The sequence below is a fragment of the Kogia breviceps genome, chromosome 13 (genome assembly GCF_026419965.1).
Source record: "Kogia breviceps isolate mKogBre1 chromosome 13, mKogBre1 haplotype 1, whole genome shotgun sequence".
Taxonomy (NCBI): Eukaryota; Metazoa; Chordata; class Mammalia; order Artiodactyla; family Physeteridae; genus Kogia; species Kogia breviceps.
The window spans coordinates 40,882,475-40,907,707 of NC_081322.1; the positions used below are offsets into that span (position 1 = coordinate 40,882,475).

A 25,233-nucleotide genomic window follows, 5' to 3' on the forward strand; every position below is an offset into this window, starting at 1 on the left:
CCTTCTGAATATCTCTAGTCAATGTGAGACTGTATATTTAAAATAGATGATTAGAAAGAAAAATAAATCAAGAAAAAGCAAAAGCTTCTTTTGTTTTTAAAGTAGAATAATGATTAAAATTAAGAGAAGCTTACAGCCTTTCCTTTGATATGTCAAAAGATAGATAAGCACAGTGCTTGGCATATAGTAGGTACAAAGTAAATACCTCATGAATGAAATGAGAAGAAATATTCAGTGCGTTCAGTGGTAAAATCTATACTGCCTCAATAAAATTTCAATGATTTCTTATGCTCATAATCTCTGTCATCAAGAAAACTGAATAAATATAGATTAATATTTTATAATTTAAGACTGCCAATATATACATTATTTGTTAGATGAAAAAAATAGACACATCTTAATTTGGTGAGGTGTAATCACTATCAAAGACTTTGAGAGATCTTATTTTGTGAGAAAACCCATCTCCCTATCATTTAAGTCACTTTTTACTTTTGAAAGCCTTCTCTAAATATGTCCTTCAGTACCACTGATCATATCACTCTACCACTATTTTGCAAGGCTTGGCCTTTATCACATGATTGGAAGAATTTCTTACTGTGTTTAGGCTATGAATAGCATTTGAAAAATTACTCAGTTATAATTATAGACAGCTAACACCTGCCAACTTGCTAGAAAATGAAATCATGTCAAGTTTAAAGACGACTGTGCACTGCTTGTCAAACAGTGAAGTGTCAAAACAGTAAGTGCTCATTTTTCGTGGGGTAAACTAAGATTCTAATTAGACTTTACTAAATATTACACATAGAATTGACAAATTATCCTAGCTATTTAAGAAAGCATATGTATATATATGTGTATATTTTATATATGTATAAAATATATATGTATTATATATATATAAAATCTTGTCAATTTAAACAATTTTTAAGTTAAAACATTAATACTATTCATTTAATGAATATGTATATATGAAAGTTGATTTGGGTAATATAACTAACAAAACTCACATCATAAATTTTATTTTCCTTTTGTATGGTTTAAAAGCTTAGGAAGTTGTCTGAAGGTAATTTTATTATATAAGTAATATTTTAGAAATCTGTGAAGACCTTTCCCTTTTAAAATTAAAAATAAAGATTTAAAGAAAGCATAAAACTAAAGTATCTCATTTTCCTAAGGTAATTCCATATTTCATTGCAATCTTATTAGATTTTTCTATAATTATAGAAAAGAGATAAGAACAGGAGAAGACATAATTCTTGTGTTGCCAAATTTCATTAAGTCTTTTTCTTATAAACTGAAACATGTCACAAATGATGACAGTTTACTAGCAGTATACAGGCTCTCAACAATACAAATGCCTATTGTGAAAATCCAATAAATGGTCCTAACAGCTACCCTATAAAAACTCCCTAAGTATATCCAGTGAAAAAGCATTTTTTTAAAAAACAAGCATCTTTTTTTTTTGAGCAACATTTTTTAACATCTTTATTGGAGTATAATTGCTTTATAATGTTGTTAGCTTCTGCTGTATAACAAAGTGAATTGGCTATATGTATACATATATCCCCATATCTCCTCCCTCTTGCATCTCCCTCCCACCCCTCTAGGTGGTCACTAAGCACCAAGCTGATCTCCCTGTGCTATGCGGCTGCTTCCCACTAGCTATCTATTTTACATTTGGTAGTGTATATATGTCCATGCCACTCTCTCACTTCGTCCCAGCTTACCCTTCCCCCTCCCTGGGTCCTCAAGTCCATTCTCTATGTCTGCGTCTTTATTCCTGTCCTGCCCCTAGGTTCTTCAGAACCTTTTTTTTTAAATTCCATATATGTTTAGCATACAGTATTTGTTTTTCTCTTCCTGACTTACTTCATTCTGTATGACAGACTCTAGGTCCATCCACCTCACTACAAATAATTCAATTTCGTAAAAAACAAGTATCTTGGGCTTCCCTGGTGGCGCAGTGGTTGAGAGTCTGCCTGCCGATGTAGGGGATACGGGTTCGTGCCCCGGTCTGGGAGGATCCCACATGCCGCGGAGCAGCTGGGCCCGTGAGCTATGGCCGCTGGGCCTGCGCGTCTGGAGCCTGTGCTCCGCAATGGGAGAGGCCACGGCAGTGAGAGGCCCACGTACAGGAAAAAAACAAAACAAACAAACAAAAAAACAAAAAACAAGCATCTTTTAAAAGACTTTTTTTCTATACACAAATGTCATGGTAAATGTATCTTTATTGACATTAGTTTAACTTGGTGTAGTAACCAACAGGAAAAAAAGCAAATCATAAAATAATGTTCCCACAGTGTGACTTAAACTTCCAGTTTGCCCATTGCCCTTAGTAATACCATCATCAAATATTCTGAAGAACCCTCAGATGCCCCTGAGTTTACTGTGCCAGTGTAACTAAAGTAGTAGGTCGTATCATCAAGGTCAATTAAGGTCTTTCTCTCTTAATGCAATAAATGTGATCTACAAAAGCTGGGTCAAAGTAAATCCTATTTTCTAGTGACTTCAATTAAAAAGTAAATATTTTATCATGGTGTGAAAAAAAATAGACTGATTTGAGAAACTGTGACAAAGAAGAGATTATAATTTGTGGCGAGGCTTGCTTGGTGCTGATATACATCCAGTATAACTTTCATCCTTTTATGCAATTTAAGCACTGCCTTCCCTCCACCAGCATCTCCCCTGTCCTTCCACAAATTCTAAAATTTCCCCATGCCTCTGGTTCCTCCAGTACATGATAATTTGCTACTCATAAACACTGTTTGTTTTTAGATATGAAATTATTTATGATTAAGACATAACACCAAATAGGGCCCCGTTGTTTCAAAGTTCTAAGTGATTAATAATCCTTCATCAAACCGAAGATTCTACAGCTACTTTCTGTCACATCAAAGTTTCAACAAATCCTTAAGTTGGCTGTTTAAGTTATTATCTACTCAATTGGTTAAAAGATATCCTGCAAATTTCTAATGGCTTACAAAAGTAAAATAAATATAACCCTAAAAGAGAACAGCACATCTATTTTCAAATTCTTTTACTCCAAGAATGATCTGGGGCTTCCCTGGTGGCGCAGTGGTTGAGAGTCCGCCTGCCGATGCAAGGGACACGGGTTCGTGCCCTGGTCTGGGAGGATCCCACATGCCGCGGAGCGGCTGGGCCCGTGAGCCACGGCCGCTGAGCCTGCGCATCCGGAGCCTCTGCTCCGCAACGGGAGAGGCCACAACAGTGAGAGGCCCGCGTGCCGCAAAACAAACAAACAAAAAAACCCCAATCATCTTAAAAGGCCAAATCTGCTTGTAGAATGTTCCGAATCTGTTATATTTTATAGCATCATTATAAATTAGTTACGTTTCCAACCTAACAGAATCTAAATTATACCTAGACCAAAGCAATATATTATCTAGTTAGATAGGAGTTTTATTGGCAGCCTCTGACTGAACCTGTCTTCTGTCCCTCTTCTTCCTCACCAACAGAAATCTTTGTTCACATGATGGGGGCTCTCCTGGCTCTTAGGGGCTGAAGTGGATTAATCCAAACCAAAAATAGAAATGCCCAATTTCCTTGCCAGTTACTGGCTTAGTAAAGGGCATGTAACACTGGTCAATAGAAACTGAGAAGTCTGCTGGAGGGTTTCTGGGGAAAGCTTTTCTTCCCTGATAGCATGGGAAAAAACTCTTTTCCTCTTAGCTGCAAACGGTCAATGACTGCACATGGTGCCTGTAGAACAATAAGATAAAAGGCAAAAAAGGTAACGTAGTTCAGCTAATGAATCAATCTTTCAGGCTTGAAATGGCCTAATTCCAGACTCATTACACGAACAACAAGAGGTTTACTAACCTCTTACTGTTAAACCTACAAACTATATACTACCCAATGGATACCAACTGGATACTCCAACTGCAACTCTACAACTATAAATGTGCACCATACCCAAAAAATAAAGTTTCATTTCTCCCTGGGGGTTAACAATCACTTCACTGAATGAAAGTCTCCTCCATCCCACTTAAGATAAATACTTCCTTACTTGGTCTAAGTTTTCTACCTTAAGCCAAGTTACTTTCAGATAGTGTTAATTGCTGACAGGCATATAAGAAAATTTGTTTTCCTTTGTCATGGTATAGAAATGAAAAGGATCAAATGACTACTCTTGGAAAAGTACTTGGCTATTTTGGATACTCCTCATAATGTTTTGATGAATATACACATACTCACATTTTCCCCCTTAATTACGTGTATCATAAAGACAATAGCTCACCAGTGGACTATAATAGTATATTGGGCCACTCCATTCATTTGCTTAGGGAATCAAGCATATCCAAAAGGTATTATGGGTGTAAACAAACAAACAGCACAACTAAAACCTCTCATGAGAACAGAAGACCTTCCTCTAAAACAGGGAACAAATCTAATTGACCTTCCAGTCCTGACTACAGTGCCTGGCACAGAACAGTTCTCAAAAATGTGTTGAACAGATTTAAGTGTGCTGACTTGAAATCAATAAATTGAGAACAGGAATACAAACAGAGAATGCTATCTCTCAATGTGCCAATTTTTTACATGTTTAGCCATTCTGAGTTGAATCCATCCTACCACCACCCTACCATCTCTCCCTGACCATACTCCTCTGAGCTGACCCATAGCAATTAAGGGCCCCTTCAGGAACAGCTGCAAGAACTGCAAATGCAGCTCAGCTTTTGCTGCTTACTAGTGAATAACAGAAGGCATTACGGAGCACTACATTATTTTGTTTCCCTTGTGAGGCTGGTGCTAGAGTGTGAGAAGTGAGGCTACAGTGTTAAGTGGATGCCAGATGATGCTGGACATTAAGTAACATACTTAAGTTTAGATTCTATCCTAAAGGATTTTAGGGAGGAGAGAAACATGGTCAGCTTTTTATTTCAGATAAGTAGCTCTGCAATTATGTGGAGGATGGATATCAAGGTGGTTGAGAAAAGTGAGAGATAACAATGTCAGGAGTAGAACAGTGGTGGCAGGGGCAGAAATCCCTTTAAGAGCTATTTCTAATCAGATTTATCATAGGCAACTTAATCTCAACATGTCTAAAACAGAACTCATCATTCCCCTAAAGTGACCCTCTACCACTCTTTTGTCTCCCAAAATGACTTAATTATTCACCAAGGAGTTCAAGCTAGAAACTTTAGAGCTATCCTTGATTTTATTTTCCTCATCTCCTATATCCAATTAAATACTATACCCCATAGGTTCTAACTCCTAGCTATCTCCCAAATCTATTCAGCTTTTTCCACTTTGCCCACTACATCTTACTCCACCATTTTTGCTTTGGACTAGTGAACAACCTTCTAACTGTTGCACATTCACTCTCAACCCCTGAAATCCATTCTTCAAATTGCTTCCAAAGTGATGCTTCTAATACACCATGTATCATGTCACCATCTTGCTCAACACCCCTCAGTGGCTTCCCATTGTTCCTAGAATAAAGCCTACAACTCCTAACATGGCCCACAAGATCCTCTGTTCTCTGGCTCCTGCCTAAAAACAGAATTCCTAACTTTATGGGTGTTCCTTATGTGCTAGGCACTGTGCTATGCTTTGTAAGCATTATTTCATTTTATTCTCATTGTGAGGCAGGAACTATTAGCATCATCCTCATTCTGAAGGTGAGAAAACTGAGTCAAGGAGAGATTATGTAACTTACCTAAGGCTGTAGAGTTCAGGCCTGACTCCAGAGCATGTACTTAAACTTACTTTCACACTCGCCTCAAACTGTATGCTCCAACCACACTGCATTACTTTCCACTCCTAAATTCACCTGCTCTCTCTTACCATGAGGACTTCACACACACTATTCCCTATATATGGAATGTCTCTCTCACAAATCTCATTTTTGCCTGGATAATATCTATTCATTTCTGCTTAAATGCCATCTCTTCAGGGAAGTCTTCCTTTACTATCTAAAATTATATTGTTTATTTATGGTCTGTCTCCCTTCAGTAGAATGTCAAAATTGTTACCACTGATTCTCAGTTCTTAGAATGGCATTCATCAGGAGTTCAATTAACATTTGTTGAATGCAGGCATGAATGAATGATGTAAGGATGAAAACTCCCTAATCTAGTAACTTCATCTATTCAGACTAAGAAACAGTATTTATTTAGTAGTTTCCAGGTCCCAGTCAATACTCCTAAGAATTTACCCCTCTGGGAGAGACAGACACATAAACATGTGATTATAGCCCAATATAAGTAAAGTACCTGTTAGAATTGTAGCTGGAATAATGTGCAATAATAGATGCAGAGATGAGAAAGAAGTCATAAATTGATGGGAAACCTTCACAGCAGAGATTCTTGAATCCTTTTGCAGGATGAATGAGTCTTGAAATACATATCACATAGTCCATGTATTTCTTTTATGAAAGGGGAGAGCAGCATCCATTACATATGGGGCACTTTACATCTCATTTATAATAATTTATATTATTTATTATAGTAATACACCTCTGTATTATTATTACCATTTTATAGATGTGGAAATCCAAGCTTAAGAGAGGTCAAGTAACTTAACTCATTCAAGGGTATGCAGTATATTAATAAAGGAGGAGAACCTGAGCCCAGGTCTGACACCAGTACCACTTTACTTACCATTATGTTAGTCCTCTAACCCTGTACTCCCCAGAGCCTAATTACTTTTGTCTTCAATCTAACTCTTAACAAAATTGGTAATCTGGTTTCCCATTCTAATATTTTTAAAAGTAGCAAAATAAAAGATTCAGGAAGAGACTGAAGTGAAGTATACCAACAGTAAGAGAAGGAACAGAAAGACTATAAAAACTGAACACACAAATTCAAACAAAATGGATCATACAGTCCTACATATACATTCCACCCTCAGCTGTACAACAGTATGTACTTGATGTGCATAATGACTCCATTATGAAAAAAACGGTTCTTGTAGTCACTACACTAAGAGAGAAATAACTTTTGATGCTCAAAGAGGTAAACTTCAAGTACTAGAATAATTCCTCTCTAGTAACTCTGGATAAATATAAATTGTAACTATTGTTTCCACAGTGTTTGTGAGAAGAAATATCCCGAGATCTTAGAGTCTTCATTTTATACACATTATTATTTTTCTGTTGCTTTAAACTGAATTCAAACCAGAATAGAACAACTGTTCATCTTAGCTTACATATATACCCAAGTAAATTATAAATTTAAAAAACTTCTCATACTATGACTTTGAACACATGTGGATTGAGTAATTTAGACTGATAAGCTTAAAGACCATTTCTGACAATTCTTAATATCTAAAAATCTTTCCCTTAAAAAAACCTTCTAATAAATCTTCTAATAAAACAAGATGAATTGAATATGTACAAACAGGAGGAAAACTATAACATCCTTTATCCTTTGCACTCACAACTTAAATAGGTATGTATGTGAAAAAGAAAAGAAACAACTTAGGCAAACACAGAGAAAGCTAGTTAAGTAACTGACCATTAACAGGCTACCATTCACTCAACCTGGATCCAATTTTTCAATCTGCAGATGTCAGCTCCTTTATAACATGGGCTTTTATTATTTTATATAATTCTTTTAGGAAAAAAAGGTTGCATTTAGGGAACAGATTCTCAGGTTTTTTACTTTGTTTTTAAGAACAAGAGGAAATTGTTTCACCAGTTATCTCAAACAAGCTGACTAGGAAACATTTAATATCTTTATCATTTTAGAGGTTTTTAACGTAAAACTTTCCACAGAGAACACTGTAGCAATGTGAAAAGCATACTGGCTACACTTCCCAACAACACATAAAAATGAATATAAGGAAAAGTAAGTATTTATTTGTAATTAACTGTAATTTTCACATATTTTGCCCAGGAGAAATGCATTTCTTTTTAAATTTTTTTTTATGCAGGTTTTTATTAGTTATCTATTTTCTACATATTAATGTATATATGTCAACCCCAATCTCCCAATGGAGGAATGATGCATTTCTGCTAAAACTCTCTAAAAGACACTTGTTTAGTTGTATTTGAAAATTACTTTTACTTTAGTTCACCTTGTCCAATTTTAACCCTAAATTCAATGTTTTACAAAACAGTCTAAATTTAAGATGTGGAGTGGTTCAAATTATAACAACCTATCTGAAGCAAACACAAAGTGAATATTTGCAAGTAAAACTTCACATTACTAGATAAACAGTTGTACTTACAATGCTATTTCTTACCTGGACGCTCTTCAGAATAAACTCACTTTTCTCTCTTACATCTTTAAAGGGACACCTCTTAGAAAGCATAAGCAGATGAGCAAGAAGCTTATTCAACCCATCCAAAGAAACAGCATTTGAAAGGCCGTCTGCTGGACGATAAGGTGTCTCTTTCACCAAACGAAGACACTCGGTTTTTCTCACAATGATCTGCCTAATGTTTTCCAGTGCTGTCTCTCTAGTAGTTGAATCTCTACTGCACAGTCCATCCCATCTTACTTCATTCTCTCCTTCAGCCATGACAATTGGAGTTTTTTCTTTGCTGTCTTCAGTTACCTTTCAGCATGTCCCCCAAAGCACTTTGCATTTTTAAAAACGAGAAATGTAAGAATAAAATCAGAGAACTAGAATCGTCATGAAAACATACGTCTGGGTGACATTTGGAGCCAGAATTGTCTTCGATCTACAAGATAGAACTCGCCCTCTCCTTCTGCCCGGAGGGGCAGTCTTCTGGTCAGACTGAAAAAAAAGTTGGAAAGTTGAAACCTTACAGCGCTGGCTTTGCTGTCGGGAAAGTGTTCTCCTCCGTCTCTCGGGGTCAGCGGATATCCTCACGTTGCGGAGCTGTCAAACCCGTACTCTGCCCAAAAAGGCTGGTAACAGCTGAATGCTCACCAGCCATTCGGTGTTTTCTGTCTGTGTAGCCACGGTGTTCTCGGGAGCGTTCCCACCCCGCCCCTCCTCCGGCACCAGTCCCCGCCTTCCGCAGCTCCTCCCTCCCGGCCGGGCGCTGGGTGGGAAAGCTTGCCGAACCCTGGCTTGCTGGCCCCGGCGGCCAGAGACCCTGGCGCTCCCGGGGGGTCGGCAGTCTTGTGCAGCCGCTGTGTCGGTGGCGGCGTTGGGGGAAAGCGTCTCCGACCTGCCAGTTCCGGACTCCCCGGGCAGACGCCGCTTCTTTTCCAATCCTTGCGTCCTCGCCCACCGCCCGCCAGACCAGACAGGCACAGAGCTGCCCCGCAATCCCCAAGCGCGGGGCTGGGACGCGAAGCTGGTGGAGCGGCTGGGCCCGCGGCGCAGAGCCCGCCCCTTCGTCCAGCCCCATCGATGGGGTTCGGCCCAGAGGGCGGGAGCTGGGAGGGAAGATGGGGTCCTCACCCCCAGCCCCTCCCCTTTCTCCGCCCGGCACAAACGAGGAGCCGCCCCCGCCCCTGCGCCCTGTTCCCCGCCCAAGCAGACGCGACCCGCGGAGGCAAAGCCATTGGAAAAAACCCCGCCCTCCCACAGGCTACCTCCAGACCCCAAGTCCGCGCGCGGCCGCCAACCGCTGCCGGCCGTTACGCTTGCGTGACGGCGGGCAGCGCGCATGCGCCTTAAAAGGCAGTTTAACTGCGCCGGGGGCGTTTTCTGCGCTCTGAGGTTTGGATTCTTTGGCCTGAACAAGGGGAAAGGAAAATAAGAGACAGCTGAAGTACACAAGCACGGCAGAGAGTGTAGCACAGACGTACACCTGCAAGTTCTTGAATCTAAATTTAAGGTCAGCCTAAAAATCGAAATGGTCTCTTTATTACGCCAAACCCAGGTTTAAGAAGGCAGGGCGTACTCGCATTGACTTCTGGGAAGTATAGTTTTGGTGCCCCCGGCGCGTTCTGTTTGCGACAGAAACTACAGCCCCCGTGAGCCACTGCGACGTTGCCTGTGGCGGCCTGCGAGCCAACGGTTAGCGTTGACGGAGATTGACTGAGAGCGTCGGTTTGGTGAGCACTGTAGGCTTGGTTGACACTTTTCCTTTGACAGGATTTTTCCTTCCTTCATTTCCTCTGGGATTTTAGAAACCAAGCCATCTAGGGCTGTATCCTTAGTCCAGGGACTTATGTTAGTAATCTGCGTGGGAAGGACTAGTCCGGGTGCCCAATCCCGAGGGCGCGTTGAGGCGAGAATTTGGAAATGGTTGCTATCCTGAGGGTCGGAGGGTGCAGCATAAGGCCAGGCAAGGAGGATGCTGTGGAAACGGGTGCTCCGCGCTGCTGCCTCTGCTTCCGCTGTCTCAAGTGGTCTCGCGCGGGGTGGATTAGGTACCTCTGTGCAATTGCACCTTTGTTTGCCATTGCACAGGGGTGTGGTTTATTTGCTCAGTCAAATGTCACCCCAAGCCAGGCTTTCGAAGAGAGTTGTCAAATCCATTTTGTATGAGACTAAAGGAGAAAGAATCCCCGGTATTCCTAAATGTGAATTTTTGCAGGCTTTAAGGATACCATATGAAAAACATATAAAAATCTCCAAAATTTAGTATTTTTTAAAGATTCAATCATTTGTTTACAAATTACTGTTTGATTTTTAAAAGTCATTCCTCTTGAGGAAAGTCGACGTTTGAAGTGTTGTCAATGGACTGAAAAACAAATTAGATTTTAATCCTTCACTTTGCAGAATAGATGTGTTTCTTAAAATTTAGCCTTGTTAGGTACTAAGTATACAACAGTGGAAAAGACTGTTATCTAGTTAAACTAATGGTTAAACATACTACACAGTACACACATTAAACATACAGTACTATATAATTGGGATGGCTAGAAAGAAGATCACTTAAACCAGGCTTGGGAAGTCAGGGAAATCTTCATCTCAGGGAAAGAGGGCCAAAAGAACAGCATATGTTGAGGCCCTGAGTGAGAGAGAGAAGATAATTTCAGGAAACTGCAATAAGCCAAAATCATACATATTTTGAGAGGGATAGCTTTTTGTGTATTGATGTACTTTGAAGCAGCAAAGAGAAAGGTACTGTGAATTTTCCAGGTAGTTTCTGAAAGTCATCTATCCTTGAACAGATTTATAGTTCTGATGAATTGGTTTAATTTGGAAAGCCTTTGACATTCTAATGTTACTGGTTTAAATCAGAATTTCTAAAAATGAGAACTTCTTATGAGTATGATTTCAAAAACCAAAAGAGCCATTCCTTTTTTTTTCTTTTTGAGGGGCTCATCCTCCTTTGTTCAGCCCACAAAGGGTAGGGTAGTTTCTTAAGTCCGAGTCTCCTTTTTGCTGTGTAATTGAATATGATCTCATTCATAGCCATGGTTTTGCCACCACCTATGACTCTTAAATGTATAGCTCCATCCAGCTTCACCTTTCAGCTTTCTTATATACATCTTCTTGATATTTCTTGGATATCTCAAAAGTACCTCAAACTCAACATGCCTAAAACCAAATGCATGGTTATCACCTGTGAATCTGATTGTTTTCCAGTGTTCCCTACTTCACTTTAGGGCACTACCATCCACTTATGATGAAAATTTGAAACCTAAGCAATATTATTTTTTTTTAAATAAATTTATTATTTCGGGCTGCGTTGGGTCTTCGTCGCTGCGCTTGGGCTTTCTCTAGTTGGAGCGAGCGGGGGCTACTCCTTGTCGCGGTGCGCGGGCTTCCCATTGCAGTGGCTTCTCTTATTGTGGAGCACGGGCTCTAGGCGCGCGGGCTTCAGTAGTTGTGGTGCACGGGCTTAGTTGCTCCGCGGCATGTGGGATCTTCCTGGACCAGGACTCGAACCCGTGTCTTTCTTAATGTCCTTCATACCTCTGTATCCAAATTATTATTAAGCCTTATCAATTTTATCTCCCAAATATCCCTCAAATCCATCCTTTTCCGTGCATCTACATAAGCACAGTCTTTTCTAAACTGCCACAATCTCTTGCCAAGACCATTGCAATAGTGATTATTCACTCTGGCCTTTCTCCATTAGTTCTCCACACAGTAGCCAGAATAACTGTTTCAAAATTCAGATTTCTCTTAAAACCATTTAGTGATGTCATACCTTAATTTTAAAGGCAAAATTTCTTTATAAAGCCTAATGTCATTTGGTCCCTTTCCACCTTTCCAGCCTCACTTAGTCTACCAGTCTCCACCTATCTGTGCTTCAGCCATACAGATGTTTCTTCAGTCACTGGTTCTCATATTCCTTTTTATCCATTTGTTCACTCAACAAATATCTGTTGAGTGCCTACTATATAATAGGACATTGAGGTTATACTACTGAGCACAATGTACAAAAGTCCCTACTCATAATCTTACATTCTACTAAGGAGAGATAGACAATAACAATAAATATGTGACATGTATAGTAAATGAAGACAAATGCAGTGGAGAAAAATAAGAACCAACTCAGAAGGGGGATGGAGAGTGCCAGGTTTGGGGGAGCAAGGTTCACTTTTAAATAAGGTGGTCAGAGAAGACCTAATCAAGAAGGGGACATTTGAGGGGATCTGAAGTAGGAGGAGTAAATCATGCAGATGCCTGGAGGAAGAACGTTTCTGTGAAGAGAACAGCCAGTGCAAAGGCCTGCAGGTCCTCACATTTGACAAATAGCAGTGTGGCAGGAGAGGAGAATAACATGAGGTCACAGAGGATGGAGGTCATGTAGGTGATTGAAAGAACTTTGACTTTTTGATTGAGATAGGAAGCCATTGGAAGGTTTTGAGCAGATGGGTTGCATGATCTGACTTTTTAAATTGATCACTTCTTTTAAATTATGTTGATCATGGGCCACGGAGAAGCAAGTGTAGAAGCAGAGACACTAAATAGGAAGGTAAGGTAATAGTCCAGGTGAAAGATGGTAGTGGTAGTGGGCCAGGGTGATAGCAGTGGAGGCGGTGGGAAGAGCCCAGAGTCTGGATATATTATGAAAGTATAACCAACAGGTTTGCTGACAGATTCGATATGAGGTGTGAGAGTAAAAGAGTCAAAGATGATTACAAGTTTTTAGCTTGAGCAAATAGGAGGGAATTACAATTCAGTGTCATGGTAAAGTCTCCAGATTTATGTGTTGGGGTAGCAGGGTAAATCAGGAGTTTAGTTTGGCCGTGTTACGTTTGAGATGCCTCTAAGACATTACAGTAGAGGTGTGGAGCAGGCAGTTCGATAAATGAGTCCAGAGATGAGGGTAAAGATCTGCCTATAGATATAATTTTAAGTTTCACAGTAGTGTTTTGATAGTAGATAAACACTGAGAATAGCTGGTATAACAAAAAGAGGCACTCCATGGAGTTTGGATTTGGATTTATCTGCAACTATGCAGGATTTGCCAGTGAACCAAGAGAAAAACCTAGAGTGTGGCGTCCCAGAAGCCAAGTGAAAGTGGTTAAGGAGGAAGGAATGCTAAGTTATGTTAAGTGCTGCTCTAGGTCAAGTGAGATGAGGATAGCTGATCACTGCATACAATAACGCGGAGCTCATTGAGGATCTTGAGAGCAGTTTCAGTGCGGTAAAGGGCAGAAAAACCAGAAGGGTGTTTTATTTGAGAGAATAGGAGAAGAGCTAGAAACAGTGAATGTGGTACTATTTTCTTTATCCAGACTGTTCTAGCCTAGTCTTTGACTCCTGTTCCTGTAGATCTTAGCTGAAATATCACTTTCTGAGAGTTTACCTGATCTGATTAAATACCCCTATTGCATACTCTTATTGTGCTGTATACTTTACTTGCTAATAAGTTACAAATGTAGTTTTACAATTGTCAGTGTGATAATTTGACTTAAGTATATCTGCTTCTAAAGCTTAAGCAGGCCAGAGCAGCAGCTGTGCCAATTTTTGCACATCATCTCCAGCTCCGAGTACAGCGTCTGACAGAATGAACTTAATAAATATTTGATGAAAGAATGAATGGAAGAAAAATGTAATGTCAGAATTTTCAAAGGTGTTGCATATTTACCTGTTGTTTACAAAAACACAAGATAATTAATGGATGGAGGAGGGTATTTTATAATGAAAACATTTTAGAAAATTAGTTTTAAAAGAGAACAAAACTGGGACTTCCCTGGTGGTCCAGTGGGTAAGACTGCGCCCCCAATGCGGGGGGCCCGGGTTTGATCCCTTGTCTGGGAACTAGATCCCACATGCATGCCGCAACTAAAAGATTCCCCCATGCTGCAACTAAAGATCCCGCATGCCACAATGAAGATCCTGTGTGCCTCAACTAAGACACGGCACAGCCTAAATAAATAAACTTTATTTTAAAAAAAGAGAGCAAAACTTTTATTGCTAGTGAGTTGTAGTGCTTACCCTCATTAAATTGGACTTGCTGATATCTTTACCATGTTCCTGCATGTCTCATCCTTTATAAGATAGTCGCGCATATTTACGTAGAGTATAAAGTAGAGGATATCCTCTACTTTATACTCTACGTAAATATGCGTGACTATCCTCTACATTCATTTATGCTTTAAATGAATAGTGCTCTAGTCAAGGAAAAAGCTGACTGGCTGGTCTCCCAACAAGAGGCCTTCACTATGAAATTCATTGATGTATTAACTGTAAGATATATAGGGCTGCTAAGTCTTGTGCACTTACAAACACAGTCTTTCTACGTGCACCATAGTTTGTGAGATACACACACACACCTTGACTGATGAATTTATCAGGATGCCAGTTTATTGATATACTTTGAGATATTTGTCAAGTAGATAGCATACTGATTCTCTGACTAAGGGGTTTTCTGTGTAGGAAGATATGAGAAATCACCAGGTTGCTTAGGAGCTTGGAATAACAACAAAGGAAATTAGATGTATGTTGTGGTCACTTAATAGCATTAAGCTCTGAGAACCTCTACAGTAGAGCTTAAATTGCCTTCAGTTTCTGCCCCTCTGAGTTAACTTTTTCTATTCCTGACAGCTCTTCTTTTTGATGAAAACATTCTGTCTTTAAATATTTTTAAACATTTATATTGTAGCCTAGTCTCTGGTCTTAGAGCCATTCTGTCTCTATAAGCTAACTTTGCATATATCTGCTCTGGTCCATTATGTACTGATTTATCATTTAGCTTTCTGAAGGTAATATTATTTCTAAGTTTTTGTAGGCCCCACACATCATAGGGGTGTACATTGATGTTAATCTCAACAGTGAGGTCTAAGCTAGAGATGTATTATAACTATCAGCTTATTAGAGTATTTTGTTTTATTTTGCTTTTAACGTACCATATCTTTGTGCTTACTGCGGTTCAGGCAGTCTGTTAAATGCTTTGCACTTATATTATTTGGCCTTTACATAGCTAAAAAAAAAAAAATGCTAGAGTTGATCCAAAGCTTACTCTTAACCGTTATGTTAGTGTTATACTATAACCATGGGAGCAGATACAATTGGCTATGGTGAGGATGCAGAATAAGAGCCATGGTAGTCTGAAACTGACCAGAGAAGGAAGGGAATAAGCAGGAAGTGGGCAACCAGGGTTGAAAATTTCAAGAAGAAATGACTAGTCAATATGCAGAATGCTATCAACATGTCTAGAAGGCTAAAGTTACTGAATGGTTTGATAGTAGGTAATCTCTGTTACCCTATAATATATGCATCTGGCGTATATTCCCATATTAATATTGAATTACTATGCTGTATTGAGATAAAGATTGACTGACTTGGATTGGCCTAGGATAAAACCATGCTGCTCCCTGAAGATAGGAGAGTCTCTCCTAAAGGGCTGGCATTTCTCTTGTTCACTTCTACCAAAAATGTAGGTTCCAGATCAGGAAACTACAACTTGGATAAAAGGATTTAAGTGGGGATAGGTAACTCTGGATCCTTCTGGGTTCTCTTTCCTAGGTTTAGTCTTTAAGGAGGGGATATGGTAAGCATGGATTCTTGGGTGGTGGGTGCTAAAATAGTGCTCACCAGTTGAGGGTAGATCAGGAACTATGATAGAACAGGGCCTAAAAGCCCCAGAGAGAAAATCCTAACTTTTAAGATTCACTGCCTGGTTACTTTTTTGGTGTCTGTGCTTTCTTCTCTTTTATTATCTTCTGGCTTTGGTAAAGTCTTATTTAAATATTATAACTTTATCTTTGCTGTATCAAGATATATAAGGGAAAGAGTCATAGTCATAGATCCAAAAAGGCTCTAGCATTATAAGGGGAGCAGCACCCTTCTTCCAATGAGGCCAGTGAGGAGGGACAGCGATAATGAGATCTCCAAGGGGAAAGTGAATATTAAGGACAAGAACTGGAGCTTGTAGATTTAACTCATAAGTTCCTCTTCTGCCTGTAGAGATTCTTCTTCCATTGTCAACCTCAGAGGATCTGAGTTTTATTTATTAAAGAAGGCAGTGCCATTTTCCTATCAGAAAATGACCTTTTTCAGTGCACTTACAGGGGAATGGAGGAATGAAAGCCTGATATTTGCATTAAAATGTCCAGTATTTATTGAAAACCTAATATGGACAAGCTCTATGATTGGCACTAATTATAAAGCAGTATAATTAAGAAGCTGCCATTAAGAACTCCCCTTAAGCATACAATCGGCATGGAATATAGACTGTTCTTTGAAGAAGTTTGGCTGAACAGTGAGGGATAAAGATAGGGTAGTAGCTGAAAGACTGTGTGAGTGATAATGAGAGAAGGGTGATGTTTAGCAGGTAGACTTAATGGGATTTGGTGACTGTTTGATCATGGAGATGAAAAAAGGAAATGCCTGGGGGACTACTATCCAGATGGTAAAGAGTAACTCCTTCCATTAATCAGAGTAGGGAATATATTAGGAAGGCCAATCTTGGATGGAAAGATACTGAGTCCAGGTTTGCACGTTAATCATCTTGTTTGAGGGACTTATGAGTCATTCAGGTGAACAATGACCAGTACTGCTTATGAACACCTTCTGTACATGAAACCCTTACTGTTCTTTGTGAGATGTAGCTATAGATTCAAATAGTGAGAAGAGCATGGACCTTGCAGTCACAGTATCTTGGGTTTGAATCCCAACTTTGCTTCTTACTGGCAGTGTGAATTTGGCCAGTTGTTTAACCTCACTAACTTTGAATGTGGGAGATGAAATAGCCTTAGTTTTCTTACCTGTAAAGGGAGGATAGTACCTGCCTTCCCAGGGCTGTTGTGAAGATTTAATGAGATAATATAAAGTTTTAGATTAGCAGTTGGCACTCAAGAAACAGTATCATAAATCCCAGCAAGATCCTTTTTGGCCCACCTCCTAGAGAAATGGAAATAAAAACAAAAGTAAACAAATGGGAGCTAATAAAACTTAAAAGCTTTTGCACAGCAAAGGAAACCATAAACAAGATGAAAAGACAACCCTCAGAATGGAAGAAAATATTTGCAAATGAAGCAACTGACAAAGGATTAATCTCCAAAATATACAAACAGCTCATGCAGCTCAATATCAAAAAAACAAACAACCCAATCCAAAAATGGGCAGAAGACCTAAATAGACATTTTTCCAAAGAAGATATACAGTTTACCAACACACACATGAAAGGATGCTCAACATCACTAATCATTAGAGAAATGCAAATCAAAACTATTATGAGGTATCACGTCACACCAGTCAGAATGGGCATCATCAAAAAATCTACAAACAATAAATGCTGGAGAGGGTGTGGGGAAAAGGGAACCTTCCTACACTGTTAGTGGGAGTGTAAATTGATACAGCCACTATGGAGAACAGTATGGCAGTTCCTTAAAAACCTGAAAACAGAACTACCCATACGACCCAGCAATCCCACTACTGGGCATATACCCTGAGAAAACCATAATTCACGAAGAGTCATGTACCATAATGTTCAGTGCAGCTCTATTTACAATAGCCAGGACATGGAAGCAACCTAAGTGTCCATCGACAGATGAATGGATAAAGAAGATGTGGCACATATATACAATGGAATATTACTCAGCCATAGAAAGAAACAAAATTGAGTTATTTGTAGTGAAGTGGATGGACCTAGATAGAATCTGTCATACAAAGTGAAGTAAGTCAGAAAGAGAAAAACAAATACTGTATGTTAACACATATATATGGAATCTAAAAAACAAAATGGTTCTGAAGTACCTAGGGGGCAGGACAGGAATAAAGATGCACACGTAGAGAATGGACTTGAGGACATGGGGAGGGGTAAGGGTAAGCTGGGAAGAAGTGAGAGAGTGGCATGGACATATATACACTACCAAATGTAAAATAGGTAGCTAGTGGGAAGCAGCCACATAGCACGGGGAGATCAGCTCAGTGCTTTGTTACCACCTAGAGGGGTGGGATAGGGAGGGTGGGAGGGAGATGCAAGAGGGAAGGGATATGGGGATATAAGTATACGTATAGCTGATTCACTTTGTTATACAGCAGAAACTAACATAACAATGTAAAGCAATTATACTCCAATAAAGCTGTAATAAAAAATAAAAATGAAAGAAACAGTATCATCAAAAATTGATCTTCTTTATGTAAAATAATACTTGTCCTTCAACTTGATTGATATTAATGAAATATTTATAAAGTGCTTTGTGTTTAACTGAAAAGTGTTATTTTGTATAATGCTACTATTGTTGGCATTCTCTTAAGATTTTATAATGAGATCCTTGAGTTATATTTCATTTTTCCCAAATTTACAACTTAGCTTTAGTAATATTTTGCATTTTAAGCTTCTTAATTGGGGAAAGTTGCCATAAGTAAAAATAAGGCAATTATTATTTTTTTTTCATAAAACAGCAAAATGAGAGATTACTGTATTTCTGAGTAAGGACTCCATGTCCAGCTTTGTTATAGAAATTTTTAAAAACACCATATTTCATCTGTAACATATCTATATCATGTAAAAAATGTAAAGAATGTATATTTCAAGAAAATATAATTACCAATCACATAAAATTTTATTTAATGTGGTATAGTTTTATACTGTTTAATTCAGAGCTCTTATTTTTATAATGTCTACCTTATTTTTCCAGAAACAAATAAAGTAAATAGATACTAGGGAATTTAGAAGAACTTCTCCAGATCGGTAAAACTGAGTGGTTCTTTTTTTTAATTGTTGAGTTTTAGGAGTTCTTTGTATATCTTGGACACAAGTTCTTTATCAGATATGTTTTTTTGCAAATACTTTCTCCCAGTCTGTGGCTTGTCTTTTCATTCTCTTGCCAGTGACTTTTGCAAAGCAGAAGTTTTTAATTTTAATAGAGGCAAACTTGTCAGTTTTTCTTTCATGGGTTGTGCTTTTGGTATCCTAAAAGTCATTGCCAAACTCAAGGTCACCTAGATTTTCTTCTATATTATCTTCTAGAAGTTTTATGGTTTTGTGTTTTATGTTACAGGTTTATGATCCGTTTTGAGTTAGGGTCTTTTTGGTGAAAGGTATAAGATCTGTGCCTAGATTCATTTATATGTTTATTAAGAAAGTTTCTGCTGGATCTGAAATTATTAATTATTTTGATCAATAATATTAAAAGGTGACAGAAAGTTTACAAAAACAAATAATATACTGAATATTCACAACTATATAAGTTTTGTTCTTCAAAACTGTTCCTTGAGTGAGAGGTTCGAAGTCAGCCCAAAGATCGGGCCAGGGAGAGCTTTATCTGAAACACATCAGGAGACGATTAACAGCTCCATTTTGGTGCTGCTCTACTGTTACCTATTGTTAACATGTGCAGTTGGCTGAGTGCTGTATGTGCAAATTGTTTGGGGAGTCTTCCTACAATTAGGAATATTTTACTTCAGTTAAAACACCCTGTTATTTGTTCACATTGCCATTTCTTTTTTTTTTTTTTTTTTTTTTTGTGGTACACGGGCCTCTCACTGTTGTGGCCTCTCCCATTGAGGAGCTCAGGCTCCGGACGCGCAGGCTCAGCGGCCATGGCTCACGGGCCCAGCCGCTCCGCGGTATGTGGGATCTTCCCAGACCGGGCACGAACCCATGTTCCCTGCATCGGCAGGCGGATTCTCAACCACTGCGCCACCAGGGAAGCCCCGTTTCACTCTTTTATACTGTGAAACAATGACGCCATCTGAACCTCAAATATCTCCCTATATTTTGACTGACTTCAATTTTGTTTTTAAAGGAAATTTTCCTAATTATCTACCATTTAGTAACATGAATAGGTTTGCCTTGAAATACTTGCTTTTTCTTACTTTGGCTTGTTGGAAAATAGTTTATAAACCAATTGTTTATTATATGTGTACCTTGGTGTTTATTTGTTGCCCAGATGAATCATAAAGGCTTTTAAATGTTGAATCTTTAGATTTTATTTTTAAGGTGTCTGTAACAAAATTGATTTGAATTATGTTGTTTTCAGCCTTAAAACACCTACTTTCTGAAACACTGTCATACATACTATTCTCAGAAAAGAGTTCATTTTCTTTTTTGTGTGTTATTTTGCTTCTATCTCTCAAGAATAAATGAATGAACCACTTAAATCAGATTTACTCTTTTAATATTTTCTCCAATTCCTCTGTCTTTGATGTTACCAGATTTACTATAATATGCTTTGAATGTCTAAATCTCCAGTATTTCTGTCATACTTTAATAGATTAAACAATTTATTGTTTTTTTAAAAAAATCTATATTCATTTTGCCCTTATTTAAATATTTGTGAGCTGACTCACTATATGTATATGTGTGTATGTATATATATGTATATCCACAGTTTATAACATGTACATATATATGTGTGTGTGTGTATATATATATATATATATATACACACACACACACACACATATATATATACACACACACAATTTATGACAAATTTTATAGACCAATCTCACTGCTGGCTTCATTCTTTTTTTTCCTACTCTTGTTTTCCTTATCCACATATTTTATGTGAATATATACATATATAGAGGTAAGATATTAAAATTTTGTGTCATTGTGTCATTTGAAAACTTGAAATATTTCAAACAAAAAGAAAAATAAGGATAATATAATAAAACCCTTTTACCTACCTCTTGGAATGGATAAATTGTTAACATTTCACTTCATTTGCTTGCTTGCTTCATTTATTTAATTATAAAATCTAATATTTTTATTGAAGTATAGTTGATATACAATGTTATATGTTACAGGTATTCAATATAATGATTCACAATTTTCAAAGGTTATACTCCATTTATAACTATTATAAAATATTGGCTATATTCCCCATGTTGTACAATATATCCTTCTAGCTTTTTTTTTTTTTTTTTGATTGCATTGGGTCTTTGTTGCTTCGCACAGGCTTTCTCTAGTTGCAGCAAGCGGGGGCTACTCTTCGTTGCAGTGTGCGGGCTTCTTATTGTGGTGGCTTCTCTTGTAGCAGAGCATGGGCTCTAGGCATGCGGGCTTCAGTAGTTGTGGCACGTGGGCTCAGTAGTTGTGGCTTGCAGGCTCTAGAGTGCAGGCTCAGTAGTTGTGGCACACGGGCTTAGTTGTTCCGCGGCATGTGGATCTTCCCAGACCAGGGCTTGAACCCGTGTCCCCTGTATTGGCAGGTGGATTCTTAACCGCTCCACCACCAGGGAAGTCCCCTTCTAGCTTATTTTATACATAATAGCTTGTACCTCTTAATTCTCTATCCCTATATTGCCCCTCCCTCTTACCTCTCCCCACTGTTGACCACTAGTTTGTTCTCTATATCTATGAGTCTGTTTCTTTTTTCTTATATTCACTAGTTTGTTGTATTTTTTAGATTTCACATATAAGTGATATCATACAGTATTTTTTTTTTTCTCTTGGGGTATATGTATCTTTTTGGATTAGTGTTTTTGTTTTTGTTTTCAGATATATACCCAGGAGTGGCATTGCTGGGTCACATGGTAGTTCTGTTTTTAATTTTGTGATACACGTTCATACCATTTTTCATAGTGGTTACACCAATTTACATTCCTATGAACAGTGTACAAGGATTCCCTTTTCTCCACATCCTCAACAACACTTGTTTTTTGTGTTCTTTTTGATGATAGCCATTCTGACAGGTGAGAGGTGATATCTCATTGTGGTTTTGATTTGCATTTCCCTGATGATTAGTGATGCCGAGCATCTTCCTCTTTGGAAAAATGTCTGTTCATTTCTTCTGCCCATTTTTTAATGGGGTTGTTTGATGTTGAGCTGTATGAGCTATTTATATATGTTGGATGTTAACCCCTTATTGGTCATATCATTTGCAAATATTTTTGCCCTTTCAGTAGGTTGTCTTTTCGTTTTGTCAGTGGTTTCCTTTGCTATGCAGAAGCTTTTAAGTTTAGTTAGGTCCCAATGTTTATTTTTTGCTTTGATTTCCTTTGCTTTAGGAGACAAATCAGAAAAAAAAAATATTGCTGCGATTTATGTCGAAGAGTGTTCTATCCCTGTGTTCCTCTAGCAGTTTTATGGTTTCCGGTCTTACATTTAGGTCTTTAAACCATTTTGAGTTTATTTTTATATATGGTGTTACAGAATGTTTAATTTAATTATTTTATAATGGAAGGAAAAATTACGTGTGTGGTGGAAGTGTCCTTGGCAATGTAATATATTGTCTTTGTGTTTAAAAAAATTTTACAAAACAGACATCTTATGATATGTCATTGTATAACTTGCTGTTTTCACCAGTATTTTCAAAGCTTATCCATGTAGCTAAGTGTAGATTTAGTTTTTGAATTTTAGCTACTCTATGGTGTTTCATTGTATGAATATGACAACTTACTCATTTCCCTGTTAATATATATTTAGATTATTTTTTCATTTTTTTCTATTGCAAGCAAGGCTACAATAAACATCACTATATGTATCTCCAAATTAACATATGCCATTTTCTTTAGGGTTCATTCATAAGTACTAAGAAGTGGAATTGCTGAGTTATAGAGTATATACAGCATCAGAACTTTCAAATTATCTTCCAGAATTTTACATTAGTTTACCCTCCCACCAGCAGTTTGTGAAAATTTTCATCTGCCCACATCCTTGTTATATATTGACAGGTTTTATTGCCAATCTAATGGGTATGAAATAATTTTTCATTGTTGTTTTAACTTATGTTTTCCTGATTACATTATATTTCCTGAAGTTGAGTACCTTTTTGGTTTTTAGCTATTCATATTTTCTCATCTGTTAACCACCGTTAATATCTTTTGTCCCTTTGTTAATTGAGCTGTTTGATTTTTCGTAATGATTTGTAGAATAGGAGTTGTTTCTGTAATTCAGACACTTATCTTTTATCTGTTATATATGTTGCTTTTTAAAAAAACTTTGTCAGTGGTGTTTTTGTTGCATAGAAGTTTTAATTTTAGTACAGTTTTTAATCCCTTTTCCTTCTCCTTGTTGTAAATTGTCTTGTTTGTTACAAAATCTTTCTTACCCAAAGTCTGAAACATATTCTATATTTTCTTCTAAAACAGTTCTGGTTTGTTGTTTACATGTAGGTGTTCAGTCCAGCTAGAATTTATTTTTGTCTTTGGCATGGAGTGGAGATATGTTTATTTTTTACAATATGGGTAGTATGTTATCTCAGCACAAATTGTGACTGATTCATCCTTTCCCCATGAAAATGCCCTCTTTTTCATAATACCAATTCCTATATGTACCAGAGTCAGTTTCTGGACTCTTTTCTGTTCATCAGTCTGTTCGTCTCCTTATGCCACTGCTTTGATTACTAAAACTCTATAGTAAATTTAAGGACTTACAAATTTTTATTTGGCATTATCCCAATGTTTCTAAACTCAAGATTTATGGCAAAAGCTTAAGTAACATTTCAACATGTTTGTAAATTTGCTTCCCTTTTATTAGAAATTTAGAAATGGATGAAAACTTCAAGATTACTTAAGTCAACCCTTTTATTTTATATATAAAGAAAGTTGTAGAGAAGTTAAGCTACTAATTAGGATGAGGTCACAGAACTAGTTAGAACTCGGTATTATTGCCACCATACCAACTAATCCAAATGCAGTGCCCCATCAGTAAGTAGCAGTGCTTTGGAGGAGTCTCTGACCCCAGGTATTTAATGTTCCTCACTTTTCTCATTTTGTTTGAACCTAATTGTATTTCCTTATATTCTTCTGTTCAAAAAAGGATAGATAATGGCTGTGAGCCTTCTCTTGTGATATGTTCTTTTTTTTAGACTTTATTCATTTAGAACATATAAGAGACAAATTCTGTTTCTTGCTCTAAAATAATTTTATACCAGATGTTTGAATTCTGTTACTCAATTTTACTGTGTCTTCTATGAACCCTCCTTATTTCATGAGTTGTGTTAATGAGAAAAATTATAGTATCTACCAAATAATTTGGTTATATCATGATCTGTCCGGTACTTTTGAAGGTACACTACAATTTTGGAGTACCATTTAGTCAGATATACCAGAGTAGTTGTTTACTAAATCAAGTGAACTTAAATGCATGAATACTACAATCTTTAACCCTTTTTTTTAATAGGACAGTCTCTTTACTTCTCTTCCTTTACTCTCCTCCACTGGAAATATGAATTTCTATGTATGCAGTACAGATGCTTTAGACAATTTACTCTTTATTTCTGTTACCAGTTGTTATTTTGTTATCAATTCTCATGATGTTTTGATAGCTGTCTTCCATGTAGAGCTGCTTTGAAGATTCTGTATATAGGTATTACCTGAAGTCTGTTCTGTGGAACACTGATTTCTCAGGAGGACCCCCCAAAAAATTTTCTGTTGCAAATAAGTTTGGGAGATGCATGCTCTCTCTCTGTTTTGAAAAATTCAAAATGATAGTAGAATGTTAAATATACTGATAAAATTTGCTGGTGAGGAAGTTGGTTAACGTTGCTTCACTAATCTCCCCAAATTAGTTTAATTTTATTTGCCTGGAAATCTATTTAATTTATGGAGTAACTCCAATTAATATCCTATAAAATTAGTATTCCGTAGGACACATTTTGATAAATACTGTATAAACCATAGTGAGTTGTAGATCTATAATCTTTAAATATTTAGAATAATAAGTATATTTCCTTCTTTTTATTTCTTAAGTTACATTATCTTTATAGTTTGTTTTCTTCCTTTACAGCATGGCTCATCCCCTGTCACCCAATCATTCCCTTCCCCCAAGCCAAATGTTTTTATTCATTTAGCTGATCTTTATTGAGCCCCTAGAGAGCACATACTAGAAATACAGAGATGAATAAGGTGAAGTTCTGGCCTTGAAGACCTAACACACTGATTTAATGGAGCAGGGGAGCCACCTATATGGGATAGCCCCTCACATCTTTGTGCAGCTGTAGAGATCCATGATCAGCACTTCACATTTACTTATTTAGTAGCATGAGAAAAATGTTCTCAATGTATGGTTTTATGAAGACTTTATTCATTGAATTTAAG

At 37.6% G+C, this 25,233-nt stretch overlaps 2 protein-coding genes across 11 annotated transcripts in view; one reads left to right on the forward strand and one right to left on the reverse strand.

The window, feature by feature from the left end:
• The window catches only part of SESN1 (sestrin 1), a 114,407-nt gene extending 104,874 nt beyond the window's left edge, over window positions 1-9,533 (reverse strand). Inside the window, exons 1-2 of one of the 3 annotated variants that reach the window (XM_067011576.1) lie at window positions 8,209-9,260; window positions 6,237-6,388 (exon numbers count right to left, since the gene is read on the reverse strand). Coding sequence is in view for 2 of the 3 variants with exons in the window: in XM_059083612.2 (XP_058939595.1) it covers window positions 8,209-8,487 (279 nt within the window). In the remaining variant the exon portion in view is untranslated. Of the gene's footprint in view, window positions 1-6,236; window positions 6,389-8,208 lie in introns of all 3 variants that reach the window. The other 2 variants (XM_059083612.2, XM_067011575.1) reach the window with 2 other exon arrangements.
• A 53-nt stretch (window positions 9,534-9,586) lies between these two features.
• The window catches only part of CEP57L1 (centrosomal protein 57 like 1), a 57,067-nt gene continuing 41,420 nt past the window's right edge, over window positions 9,587-25,233 (forward strand). For 2 of the 8 annotated variants that reach the window (XM_067011577.1, XM_067011580.1), the window contains exon 1: window positions 9,864-9,941. The gene's annotated coding sequence lies outside the window, so the exon portion shown is untranslated. Of the gene's footprint in view, window positions 9,942-25,233 lie in introns of all 8 variants that reach the window. The other 6 variants (XM_067011584.1, XM_067011585.1, XM_067011579.1 and 3 more) reach the window with 5 other exon arrangements.